Source organism: Chiloscyllium punctatum, chromosome 36 (assembly GCF_047496795.1).
Source record: "Chiloscyllium punctatum isolate Juve2018m chromosome 36, sChiPun1.3, whole genome shotgun sequence".
NCBI classification, from domain to species: domain Eukaryota; kingdom Metazoa; phylum Chordata; class Chondrichthyes; order Orectolobiformes; family Hemiscylliidae; genus Chiloscyllium; species Chiloscyllium punctatum.
Genome location: NC_092774.1, coordinates 19,265,062 through 19,279,346, shown reverse-complemented (window position 1 = coordinate 19,279,346; position 14,285 = coordinate 19,265,062). Strand labels below are relative to the sequence as shown.

Below are 14,285 nucleotides of genomic sequence, written 5' to 3'. Positions count from 1 at the left end.
AATTGGAATTTAGTCAGAAATCTGGAGTTCAGAATCTAACGGTGAAACCATTGTCGGTGGGGTGGGGATGGAAGAAAACCCCCACCCTGATTCACTCCGTTCTTTTTTAGGGAAAGAAACTATCGTTGTGGGAGAGGATTCACTCAATCGTCCCAGCTGCATCCTTTACCCGGTCTGGCCTACACGTGACTCCAGACCCAAAGCAGTATGATTGACTCTACACTGCCCATCCAACTTACTTGGATACAGGATACGAGTTGAAAATGCTGAGTGAGGCAGTACTTTCTCCGGGTTAAGGCTGTACCAAGGATCCAATTACAAAGGGGCAACTGGGTAATGACCAATAATGAAGAAAGTGAGGGGTTGGAGGGGGTGTGTGCACTTTGACTGTGAGCTGTTTTTAAAACATTGCTACTTTTTCTACACCTTTCTGCTGGGAGATTCTGAAGCTGTAACAAAGTTGGGTCACAAAAAAGATTACCTGAACTTCACGCCGAGCTCAGACTCTCATTGAGAGCTTTGAATTGCATTTTGTTCTAAAACTGCTCATTTCTTACAGGTGAAAGTGAGAACTGCTGATGCTGGAGATCAGAATCGAGCTTAGAGTGGTGCTGGCAACGCACAGCAGGTCAAGCAGCATCCAAGGAGCAGGAAAATCGACATTTTTTGGGCAATATTGATTTTCCTGCTCCTCGGATGCTGCCTGACCTTCTGTGCTCATTTCTGACAGTCTCCTGTACTATGTTTCCAATGTTGTGTATCGGTTGCAGCAGTGAATGAGTGGCCAGTATTGTTAGAAATTGTGAATTTTTCAGGAGTGCAGGTACTCCATCATCCCATTGTCATTGTACAGTTTCCTGGCAGCACTGGGAGGTGTGGGCTGTGTCCACTGGAAACGATGTGGAGGTGCCAGTGTTGGACTGGGGTGGAGAAAGTTACAAATCACACAACACCAGGTTATCTTCCTTCTGGTTTATTTGGAAGCACTGGCTTTTGGAGTGCAGCTCCTTCATCAGGTAGCTGTGGAGCAGGATCATAAGACACAAAATTTATAGCAAAAGCTGACGGTGTCATGCAACTGATAAGATATTGAACAAATCTAGATTGCGGATGAGTCTTTCATCTTTTACCATGGGTTGCAGGTTTCAGTTCAGTAAACCCCAGAACTACTTTTAATTCAACTTCTTGAGACGGTTTAAGGTTTTATACAAATAGGTGGCATCTCAGCTCCGATACTGCATAAAAGTTGTGAGGTTCGAGTCTGTATCCCAATCTTGAATCAGATTGGTTCTATTAACCAAAGTAGGAATTTATAAAATATTACATGCAGTTTGTGTGCTTTTTGAGCAAAATTGAATATATCTGCAAATATAATTCTGCAATTGCAAATTCACCCCATAGACTTGTGTGACTGTGTGTGCATGAGAGTGTGTGCATATATGCAAATGAAGTGTGTGTGAGGTGGAGTATCAGCCTGTGAGATGGGGTGAGTGTTAGGGTGTGTGTGTGTCTGAGAGAGCGAGAGATAAAGGCAAGGGGTTGCACTTTGCTAAACCAAGGAAGGGCAGGACTTGTACAGTTAATACTAGGGCCCTGCAATGTGTTCTAGAACAGATTCATGGGGGGGGGTGGGCGCGTGGAGGGGTTCAGGGACATAAAGTTAAAAATCTCTCAACACCAGGTTATTGTCCAACTGGTTTATTTGGAAACACAAGCTTTTGGAGCACTGCTCCTTCATGGGATGTTTGTGGAACAGGATCATAAGACACAACCACCTGATGAAGGAGCAGCGCTCCAAAAGCTAGTGATGCATCTCCCCTTTTTTCCTTCTCTTGACATTCAGACACTTCAATCCTGTCAGTAACAGCCTCATCGCCAGAGAGCAGACTGCGCATGCTCCTCACTGCACACAAGGTACACGCCTCGCGACTTTCTTTTGGTGGGCCAATCAGGAGCGCTGGAGGACCGGAAGGTGGCTGGTCCTCCTGCCAATCAGAGCCTTCCTATTGTCTGAATGCAGAAGCTGCTGCTCTGTGTCTCTGAATGGAGATTGAGTTTGTTCCAGACTTCCTTCTTCCTTCTGCTAATCTAATCGTTTTACCACATCTGTCTGTGGCGTGCAACCCTCCCCCCACCGATAGCTGAGTCTTATTACTTTTGCTGATGCAAGACAGGATCTTATTTGCTTATCTTGTTCATACTAACTCCCTATGTGCGTGACCATTGCTACTGTCATGTCAATACATCTGCTTCTACCAGTCGACCACCTCCCTTTTCAGTGAGTTATTTCTTGGAATATACCCTCATGATTCTGCCTTGCGATTTTCACAAGGGCCTCTCACAGTTACTGTACCTGCATCCAATGCATAAACCATTCTGAACAAAAGAAACCACTTCATCCACACAACATAAACATCCGCACTGTGTTCAAAAAACAGATGAACTCAATTTGAATATATTCAATGGGCCCTTATATTCAGGAAGACATCCCCACTTCTAATCCCAGTTCATCTTCCAAATACACCACTTTGCCTTGCTGATTGCTTGCTGCGTCTGTCTGAGGACTGGTGGAGAAGAACACTGAGGCCCCTTTGTACACCCATGCATCATTCCTGATGAAGGGCTCGGGCCTGAAATGTCAACTCTCCTCGTCTTCAGGTGCTGCCTGTCCTGGCTGTGCTTTTTCAGCCCCACACTTTTAGACTCTGATTCCAGCATCTGCAGGTCTCACTTTCTGTACATCAGACGCTGAGCGTTAACCTTTATAAGGTGCATGGAGAGTCAATACCCAAGGTCTTTTCCTCAGGGTAGGTGAGTGGGGAAAGGGACATGAGGGGCAACCTTTTCAAACACACGATGGTGCATGGATGGAACGAACTGCTAGAGGAAGTGGTGGAGGCTGGAACAGGTACAACATTTAAAACCCATTTTGATGGGTCCATGAATAGGAAGAGTTTAGAGGGATATGGGCCATATGTGGGCAAATGAGACCAGGTTAATTTAGGATATTTGGTCAGCACGGTCGAATTGGGGCCAGAGGGTCTGTTTCCGGGCTGTATTTGTCTCCGGTGAATGCAGAAGTGTGGTTGGACTTTCAGAGCAGCTTTCCAAGATGTTGTTCCCTTACTGGGAGCAAAAGAAGTTACAACGAAGTCTTTCGTTTGTGAGACAGCAACCGAGTGAGTGAGTGCATTTGAGAGTTCGGTGGAAAGTGGGAATTCATTGCACTGTGGGGATGAAGTCCTACCCTATCCAGTCATTTCTGCTGGTGGATGAGACCAGGCCTCAAGTTGAGGGGAGTAGATTTAGGACAGAGATGAGGAGGAACTGCTTTTTCCGGAGAGTAGTCAATCTATGGAATTCTCTGCCCAAGGAAGCAGTGGAGGCATCTTTATTAAGTATATTCAAAACATAGTTGGGTATTTGCATGGTATGGGACTTAAGGGTCGTCGGGACAATGCAGTGAGGAGGATCTCAGACGACGGATATATCAGCCATGATCAAAATGAATGGTGGAGCAGGTTCGATGGGCCAAATGGCCAACTCCTACTTCTTTTACTATGAAACTATAACACTGCATTTCCCAAGGCTAACCCACCTAACCTTCACTTGCCTGGACATTATGGGCAATTTAGCATGGCCAATCCAAATCAAGGCCGGTGAGTAGTGTAGTGACGTGGAAAATGACCATCCGAGAATGATAGAAAGGGACAAGGTGAGTAAATGTACCAGCAATCAAAACTGGATTCTGAAGATCACAAAAACTTGAAACTAAAAACGATGTTTCTGAATGTGTGGTGCATTGTAACAAAATTGACTGCACACATTGAAGAGAATAATTATGATCTGAGACTCCTTACAGAGACATGGCTTCAGGATGACAAGGATTGGATCCTGAATATCGAGGTGGTAGTCAAATGGGAAGCTAGGTGAAGGTAGAGGGTTGACGCTGGTCATCAAAGTACTAATCACAGGGAAGTCTGGTGTCAGCTTGGATTCAGGTCCTGATTTCTCTGTCCTCTGATGTCCCTGTTCCCACAGAGTAAGATATTGGTCTGTTCTCTGCTCTGCTGGATTTCTGCTGAAGCCTTGACCCCCCCCTCCCCCATCCCCACACCTTCTGGAACAATAAAGCATTCAGTCAACCAAGACCCAAGCCACAGTCTCCCAGCCTGTCAACCATCCAGACACAGAGTGTAGTCCTAGCCAGGAATCAAACAAGTAAAACAGAACAAAATTAGAAATAAATAAATGCTCGTGCTTAATGTTTGTTCATGAGGAAGTAAACCAGAAATAGGGCTCTCCCACGATTCTTATAGTGCCCCTCTTGAGGCACTCTCTCACCCTAACATCTAACTATTCATACCCAGCTATGATTTACAACAATATTTACACCAGCAGAAATAAAGCATCTGTTATCAAGTAGACATCGGGATATACAGCACGAAATAGACTTTTCTCTGTCTCATTCACACACATATACACATATACATCCATGGGGGTGAATTTATATTTGCAGATACATTCGATTTTTCTCAAAAAATGCACAATATACAGGCAGTCAATCCATGTAATATTTTGTAAATTCCCCTTTGGAAGTATAACCAGTCTGACTCAAGATTGTGATACAGACAGACCCTGATTTCACACCTTTAATGCATTGTCAGAGCTGAGATGTCACCTTTTCTTATAAAACTTTGAGTTATCTCAAGAAAATGTCTCTCAGGAAATTCCGGGATTTACAAATGAATGATACGAGCAGCCCATAGTAAAAGATGAAAGACTTAACAATCCAGGGCTTTTCAAGATATCATTTCAGTGCACTGTAACGTTTTTCCATCCATTCTGTGCCTTATGATTTTATTCTCCACAATTGCCTGATGAAGGAGCCACGCTCCGAGTGCTAGTCATAGAGATGTACAGCATGGAAACAAACCCTTCGGCCCACGCCGACCAGATATCCCAACCCAATCTAATCCCACCTGCCAGCACCCGGCCCATATCCCTCCAAACCCTTCCTATTCATATACCCATCCAAATGCCTCTTAAACGTTGCAATTGTACCCACCTCCACCACTTCCTCTGGCAGTTCATTCCATACATGCATAACCCTCTGCATGAAAAGTTGTCCTTTAGGCTCCTTTTAAATCTTTCCCTTCTCAACTTAAACCTATGCCTTCTAGTTTTTGACTGCCCCACCCTGGGGGGAAAAGACCTAGGCTATTTGCCCTATCTATGCCCCTCACAATTTTATAAACCTCTCTAAGGTCACCCCTCAGGCTCTGATGCTCCAGGGTAAAATAAATGCCCCAGCCCCCCTCTCAGTCTGTTCCAAAGTCAGTTCACTGGGACACATACACTCATTCTGTGTAACCAGTTAAAGCTCAGTTCACTGGTATGTTCCTCTCCGAATGCTCCTCTGCTCACACTGATGTCCAGTACCTTTTGAAGCAGGTCAAATGGATTTCTCTTTCCAGACTCAACCCCCCCAACGATATTGAGTGACCCTGTCAGATCTTGTTATGGAATTTCTTCCAAGATTTCTGTCTGCAGATCTTCCCCTTCTGATACCCCGTTAGCAAAGTTGAAACAAGTCATCACTGTCTGTACCAAATAGAAATTCTGATTATAATGTATGTGTCTGTGTGTTTAAAGTACTAACCCAGTAACATACAAACGGTATTATTGATTTAAAATACACAGGAGACGTGAGGAGGGAGGTGTCAGGACCTGGCACACTCTGAACCCTGACAGGGTGTTCCAAAATATTTCAAAATGAAGGGGATGGCCATAGAGCTGTACAGCACAGAAACAGTCCATCTCGTCCATGCTGACTAGATATCCGAAATTAATCTATCCTATTTACCAGCACTTGGCCCATATTCCTCTAAACCCTACCTACTCACATACCCATCCAGCTGCCTTTTAAAAATTGTGTTTGTGCCAGCCTCCACCACTTCCTCTAGCAGCTCGTTGCACACATGCACCACCCTCTGTGTGAAAAAGTATAAATCGATGCCTTCCTCATCCCCCGTTTTACCTGTACTGATACCTTCGGGGATCTCTGAACTTGGACAGCAAGGACCCTTTGTTCCTCTGCACTCTGTAGGGATCTACTATTTATTGCTTACTTCCTTCCCTTATTAAATTTCTCAAACTGCCTGGAGATTAAATTCCACAGTTCTGCCCCATTTACGAGCTGATAGATATCAGAGTGTAGCCGGAGACCATCCTCCTCCCTATGAACAATCCCACCTTTCCAGCATTTACTCCTGGACAGAGGGGACAGCATTGTCTCCAGCTCAGCATTGTGTTTGTTAGCTTATCAGCATGTCCAACTATATTAATCAAAAGTACCTCACGCTACCTACACAATAAACCAGTGATGTTAGTTCCCATTATCTCTTTAGTTGCACCCTTACAGTTTTTCCTACATTCTACTTAATATTATTCTAATGTCACGGTTAGAGATTTAGTGTCAGCATTCCAGACCCTACTTAATATTTTCCTAATGTCATGATTAGATATTTATTATCAATAGTCTCAAGCAGACTGACTCTACTAATCATTAATTAGATATTTAATGTCATGTCCCAAATATTTATTGTCCCAATCCTGTCAATCATATTTAGCAGGTGAGGCTAACTTTACTGACTGTTATCTCATCTTGCCATAGTGACCTTTCAGCCTCAACCTTACTCTGCTAATTGGTGTAAGAGCTTTCCACTATCCTTTGCAACAAACTGGCAGTGGTCTCCATGCTCTAACCCTTCCCATGCCTTCATGCTCTTTATTTTCCATACTATCTAAAAATAGACTCAGGGTTGTAGAGCACAGAAACAAACCCTTCGGTCCACACCGACCAGATGTCCTAAATTAATCTAGTGACCCATTTGCCAGCATTTGCCCCCTACCCCTCTGAATCTTTCCTATTCATATCCGCATCCAGATGCATTTTAAATAATGGAATTGTACCAGCCTCCACCACTTCCTCTGGCAGCTCATTCCATGTACATACCTCATCCTCTGTACGAAAAGATCGCCCCTAAGGACCCCCAGAAATCTTTCCCCTCTCACCCTAAACCTATGCCCTCCAGTTCTGGTCTTGGTGTCTTGCCCCCCACAATAAGGGGAAAAAAACATACAAAAATTGAGCAGCCAGACAAAATGCAAAAGGAATAAAATATCGAGCCATAAGGGAAAAAAAATTGTGTCTCTATCTTTTTCCCCCCATTGGTATTTGGACCCTTACAATCTGTCAGTAACACCAACATCCCCGGAGAGCAGACTGGGCAAAACACTGGGCATGCTCATCGCTGTACGCGAAAAAAACGGCGCGAGACTTTCTTTTGATTGACCAATAGGCAGCATTGGAGGACTGGAAGGAGACTGGTCCTCCTGCCAATCAGAGCCAGCCCATTGTCTGAATGCGGAAGTTGGACCATGATCTTCTCAAGCTGCGAGTCCTGATCCTCTCTCTCTCTGAATAAAGATTGAGCTTTACCCAGACTGCAAATTCCTTCCTCTGTCTCAGGTCTGTGAGGACGGCACTCTCTTATCTCGCCCCCTTTTCCACTTTTTTTTAACCATTCTGTGATTCAATTGTTGACTTTCAGCAACTGAAAGGAAAGAGAGTGAATTCGGCGGGAACAGACTCCGGAAACGTTGATCCAGGTCTGTGTCTCAATTGGCAAAATAGTTAGGCAGGAGTCATCAGATGGTGGAGAAGTCGATATATCAGGTGTAACCCTTCTTCAGGGCTGGGGCTGGGTGCAGAAACTGCAGATAAAAGGGGGTGGTGGAGAAGTGGGGATAGGTCGAGACAGTTAGAGGGTACGACCTGCTTGGTCAGTGGGAGGAATGAATCTGGTTGGTGGCAGGGAGGAGGTCGGGAAAGTTTTCAAAACCTACAAAAGACAACCGGGAAAGAATGGAGGGACAAACCGAACCTTTGAGGGTCAGCTTGGAGGCATCAAGGTCTCAGGACAGGGGGTGGGGATGACCCCAGCTATGGGCCACATACCAGCAAATGGGACTAGATTGATTTAGGATATCTGGTCAGTACAGTCGTGTTGGACAGAAGGGTCTGTTGCTGTGCTATATATCTCCATGACTCTGGCTTTCTACTAACTTTTGCCACATCAATATGTCCACTTTCTCTCTAATGTCGGTGTTAATGTCTTGATGTCTCATTTTGCTCCCACCTTCCTGGGGACGTTAACCATTTTGTGTCTGGTTGTTCCTCAAGAAGCTGCATTGCAGGTTAACCCTGAATTGACACTTTCTTTTTGCTTCCCAAAATCAGACCTGCTCACTCTCAGCAGGATCCCAGTGTTGTGAAAGATATTAGCTTTTCAGGTGGAGGTATCCAAAATTCAGAGAGATATCATATCATGTCTTGACATTTTTGCTTTTCTGCCCCTGTAAGATCCTGAATCAGCATCTTCAGGGGAATTAGTCAGAGCGGAGTGAGAACAGAGGGGAAGGGAGAGTGGGATGGTGCTTTCAATTTTGTGGAATACCAAAAGAAAAGAATATTCCAGACAGTAGAAATGCTTGTTCAAAATTTCTACCCTGCACTGGCAGTGATGAGCTTTGTAATCTATTCTGACAGAGTTTTTGAAGATTTGAAGAGGGAAGTTTCAAAATCAACGGATGAAGGGCTTATGCCCGAAACATTGACCCTCCTGCTCCTCGGATGCTGCCTGACTCCCCTGTGCTTTTCCAGTGCCACATTTTTCGACTGACTCTCCAGCATCTCCGATCCTCACTTTGATGTCAATGTCTGACAGTCACTCAATCCACTGGGGCCAGCAAACATTTTCGACCGTGATTTCTGGGAGAGGGATCAAAGCTTTTTGGTTCCTGTCTGAGTATGTTTTCAGCATCAGTGGGACTGGACGAGAGACCCCACTGTTGCAGCGCACTGTGCGTGGAGACTGAAACAGTTATACGGCCTGGGAAAGGGACTTCACGGCAGGGAGGGGCTCTACACGTGTTTGTGTGCAGCTGAAGCTTTGGCCATGGAGAAAGCAGAGAAATCCCGCCCCGTGGAGAAACCGTGGAAGTGTGGTGACTGTGGGAAAGGCTTCCGTTTCCCGTCTGCCCTGGAGACTCGTCGGCGCAGTCACACCGGGGAGAGGCCATTCCCCTGCACCGACTGCGGGAAGGCCTTCAGACATTCCTCCCACCTGCTGGCCCACCAGCAGGACCACACGGGGGAGAGGCCCTTCCGCTGCCCTGAGTGCGGGAAGGCCTTTGTGTTTTTCTCTGCCCTGTTGGCCCACCAGCGGGTCCACACAGGAGAGAGGCCGTTCAGCTGCCCCGAGTGCGGGAAGGCCTTCAGGTATTCCTCCACCCTGTTGAGCCACCGGCGGGTCCACACTGGGGAGAGGCCCTTCAGCTGCCCCAAGTGCGGGAAGGCCTTCAGCAGTTCCTCCACCCTGCTGAGACACCAACGGATCCACACCGGGGAGAGGCCATTCTCCTGCTCTGTGTGGGAAGGCCTTCACCTACTCCTCCCACCTGCGGAAGCACCAGCGAGTTCACGTGCCATCGCAGGGGGATTGAAGGAGTGACGGCCAAGTGCCATTATCGATTGGACTATCAACCAGGTTCCGGGGACTCCTGGGTTTGAATCCGACTGTGGCAGATGGTGGAATTGGTATTTGGTCAGAAATGTGGAGTTCGGAATCTAACCATGAGACCGTTTCAGGGAGGGGGTGGTGCGGGGGAGAAAGCCCCCATCTGATTCCCTCTCTCCCTTGTTAGGGAAGGGAACCACCATTGTGGGAAAGGATTCACTCAGTCGTTCCAGCTGCATCCTTTACCCGGTCTGGCCTACACGTGACTCCAGACCCACAGCAGTCTGGTTGACTCTACACTGCCCCTTCCTGGCAAATGAGCGGGGAGACACTTACTTGGAGACAGGGTATGGGTTAAAATTGCTGAGTGAGGCAATACTTCCTCCGGATTACGGCTGTACCAAGGATCCAATTACAAAGGGACAACTTGGTGCTGACCAATAGTAAAGACAGTGGGGTGTGTGTGGGCTTTGATCTTGAACTGTTTAAAAAGCTGCTACTTTGTCTCTGCCTTTTTGCTGGGGGAATCTGAAGCTGTAACAAAGTCGGGTCACAATCAAGGTTACCTGAACTTACCGCCGGGCTCAGACTCTCATTGAAAGCTTTGAACTCCAAGAGGTTTTTGTTTTAAAGCTGCTCCTGTCTTTCAGCCTCTGCAGAGTTTCCAATGTCGTGTATCAGATGGAGCAGTGAATGAGTAGCTTGTATCATTAGAAATTGTACATCTTTCAGGTACTGCGTTGTTTCATCAGCATTGTCAAGTTTCCTGGCAGCACCAGGAGGTGGGGGCTGTGTTCAGTCGAAATGATATGGAGGGGTTGGTATTAGACTGGGGTGATAAAGTTTAAAAAAAAATCACAATACCAGGTTATTGTTCAACAGGTTTATTTGGAAGCACTAGCTTTCTGAGTGCTGCTCCTTTATCGGGTAGCTGTGGAGCAGACACAGAACGTATATCAAAAGATCATGCAACTGATAGAATATATTGAACAAGCCTAGATTGCTGTTAAGCCTTTCATCTCTTAGAATGGGTGCAGGTTTTGGTTCATTAATGTGTCACTGCCAGAACATCTTTTAAGTCACATTCTTGAGATGACTTAAGGTTTTATGAAAAAGATAACATCTCAGCTCAGACCATGCATTAAAGGTGTGAGGTCAGAGTCTGTCTGTACCCCAATCTTGAATCAGACTGGTTCTATTTCCAACGGAGGAATTCATAAAATATTACATGGATTGACTGCCTGGACATTGTGTGCTTTTTGACCAAAATTGAATGTATCTGCAAATATAATTCTGCCAATACAAATTCACCCCAAAGAATTGTGTGCGCGTGCATGTGAGTTTGTGCGTGAGAGTGTGTACATGCTTGGTAAAGTGTGAGTGTGATGGTGTATAAGCCTGTGAGAGTATTGAGGGGAGGAGGAACGTGTGTGTGTGTGTGTCTGAGTCTGAGGGGGAGCATATGTGTGAGAGGTATTAATACAAGCAAGGGGTTGCATTTTGCTAAAACAAGGAAGGGCAGCACTTGTCCAGATAATGATAGGGCCCTGGGTCATGTTATAGAACAGACAGACATGGGGAGGGTGGTGTTCAGGTACATAGTTCTTTGGAAGTTGCATCACAGGTAGACAGGGCAGTTAGGAAGGCATTCAGCAGCATAGCATTCATTGTTCACACCATTGAGTATAGGGGTTGGGACATCATGTTGAGGTTGTACAGGATGTTGGTGAGGCCACTTTCAGAGTCCTGAGTAGAGTTCTGATGGCCCAGTATTCTTCCAATTACAATCAGAGAGGGTTCGGTAAATATTTACCAGGATGTTGGAAGGACTGGAGGGTTTGAGTTATGAGGAGAGGCTGGGACTTTATTCACTGGAGCACAGGAAGTTGGGGGTGACCTCATTGAGATTGATAAAATCATGAAGAGTGGAGGGAAGGTGAATAGCAAATGGCTCTTGCTTAGCGAAGGGGAAATCAAAACTAGGGGGCTTTTTTTAACGTGAGGAGAGAGATTTAAAAGGAACCAGAGGGGCAACATTTTGAAAGAGGGTGATTTGCATGTGGAATGAACTTGCTGAGGATGTGGTAGATGCAGGTACAGTGACAACATTGAAACAGCATTCGGATGGATACATCAGTAGAAAGGTTTAGAGGGATATGGGCCAAATGCAGGCAAGTGGGACTGGTTTAGATTGGGAATCCTGGTCAACATGGACGAATTGGACCGAAGTGTCTGTTTCTGTGCTGTATAACTTTACTGAAACCAGTAGATTTCTGAAAGGGGCTTGACAGGATAGATGCAGATAAAATGCTCCTTTGTGGGGAGGGTCATCGAATTCCGACAAGGTGGAAGCGGGCCATTCAGCCCATCTATTTCACTCTGGCCCTCTGAACAGTATCCCACCCATAACCCAACCCCTTACTCTGTATTTCCCATGGCCAAGCCACCTTAACCTGTACATCCCTGGTCACTATGCGTAATTTAGCACGGCCAATTCTCCCTAACCTCTCCACCCTAATCTATAAATTACCTTCTCAAGAATGTAATTTAAATGCAGAGCTTTTCTAAGACTCAACATTGGGACGCAGACAGAATTCACACCTATTGTCTCTACTTATAAATAGGGCAACGTCCCTTTGAAATGTAGATTCATTTAGATATAACTGCGTCACTTTACATATGAAGATATCCCTTTGAATGTGCTCACATCCCTTTGAAATATAATCTTGTCCATTTAAACCTCTTTATTTGCAGAAATACCCGTTAAAATGTCCATGTCCCTTTAAAATGCAGATTTCCCCCTTTAGATATGACGCCGTTCCGTTCGATGTCGGAATATCTGTTTAAATTGAGCCGTGAGCTTTCCCAATGTAGACAGGGCTCCTCGAAACGTGGCAGTGTCCCCGCCCCCCGCAGCTGCAGAGTGAGACAGGAGAGTTTGTTTTTGTGAATGAACAGTTGTAGCGCGAGGGGGCTGTGACTTGGTGACGGTGAGGCTCCCCGGGCCCCGCCCATCTCCAACCACGGGCCCCGCCCATCCCGGCCCCGCCCCTCCCCGGCCCCGGCCCCGCCCATCCCCCACGTGCAGACGTCACGCGGGGGTGACGGCGGTTGGGAGGAGAAGTCGCTCGAGCGAGGAAGCGGCGGGAGGGCGGCCGTTAGGAAAATCCAGATATCCTGAATTAATCTAGTCCCCTTTGCCAGCGCTATATCCCTCTAAACCCTTCCTATTCATATACCCATCCAGATACCTTTTAAAGGCTGTAATTATACCAGCCTCCTCCACTTCCTCTGGCAGCTCATTCCATACCTGCACCACCCTCCACATGGAAACGTTGCCCCTTCAGGAACCTTTTATATCTTTGTGGCCTCACCCTAAACCTATTCCCTCTAGTTGTGAGTCTCACCCCCAACACTGAGGAAAAGACTTAAAAACATTGCCAAATATCGAGCTACATTGGGGGGGAAACTATGGCTCTACCCTTTTTATTCTCCGATAGGTATTTGGAAACTTAAAATCTGTCAATACCATCAGCATTGCTACAGAGCACGTTGTGTACACTCCTCAGTGTCAACAAGCAGGGCACGTGTTTGCCAATGTCACCAAAACATTGGGCATGTTCCTCACTGTCGGCAGAAAAGTTGCGAAACCTACTTTTGATGGACGAATAAGGAGCACTGGAGGACCAGGGGGAGACTTGTCCTTCTGCCATTCGGAGCTCCCCTATTGGTGAATGTGGAAGTTGGAGCATGAGCTTCTTAAGGTCCTGCTCCTCCTCTCTCTGAATGAAGATTGAGCTTCACTTCAGACTGCAACTTCTTTCCTCTGTCCAACATGTGAGTACAGCACTCTCTTTTCTCACCCCCTTTTCCATTTACGTTTCATTCTGGGGTTCAAGTGTTGACTTGGAGCAACTGAAAGGAATGGGAGTGAATCCGGCGAGGGGACAGACTCTGGAAAAGTTAGTCCAGGCCTGTGTCTCAATTGGCAAAATAGACAGACAGGGGACTGGAAGAGCAAGCCAGGCAGTATCAGGAGGTGGAGAAGTCGAGGTATCTGGTGTAACCCTTGTTCAGGACTGGGGGTGGGTAGAGGGAGAGCTGTGGAACAAGGGTGTGCTGGGGGCAGGGTATTGAAGTGGGGATAGGTGGAGACAGGTCGAGGGTACAGTAGACATCGGTTTGATATCCAGACCTTTCATTACCTGGCTAGGTAACATCATCAGTGGCGACCTCCAAGTGAAGCGAAGCTGTTGTCTCCTACTTTCTATTTATATGTTTGTCCTGGATGGGGTTCCTAGGATTTGTGGTGATATCAAAGTTATGAAGAGAGATAGATATTTTGTTTAACCAACTACAATGGCGGTGCAGAGAATTTCAGAAAAGTGCAATAAATATTTACTTTTTACCCCTTATTCAACTCATTCAAGAATTTCAAATTGAATCTGAGCTAACTTGAGAGCAAATGGCAACATTCGTTTGTTAATAAACTCACCATATATTATGAAAGATCACTTTTAGCTAAGTCACAATGTTTAATCCCAAACAGAGCAATTAAGTGCAAAGTTACGTTCAACCATTTAATAAAACACTGCAAATTTTATTTTGTATGAAAATACAATCATTTTATAATTTGGATAAGATCTTTACAAAGGAAATATATTAAACAAAATAGCTTTCCTGGGTATCAATATTGACAAC

General features: G+C 45.8%; 1 protein-coding gene across 1 annotated transcript in view; it reads left to right on the top strand.

The window, feature by feature from the left end:
• LOC140461035 (uncharacterized) overlaps positions 1–11,202 on the top strand; it is a 205,070-nt gene extending 193,868 nt beyond the window's left edge. The window contains exon 4 of the mRNA XM_072555820.1: positions 8,874–11,202. Within this exon, the coding sequence (XP_072411921.1) occupies positions 8,874–9,578 (705 nt within the window). The 3' untranslated portion in view covers positions 9,579–11,202. The remainder of the gene's footprint in view (positions 1–8,873) is intronic.
• The last annotated feature ends 3,083 nt before the right edge of the window (positions 11,203–14,285 follow it).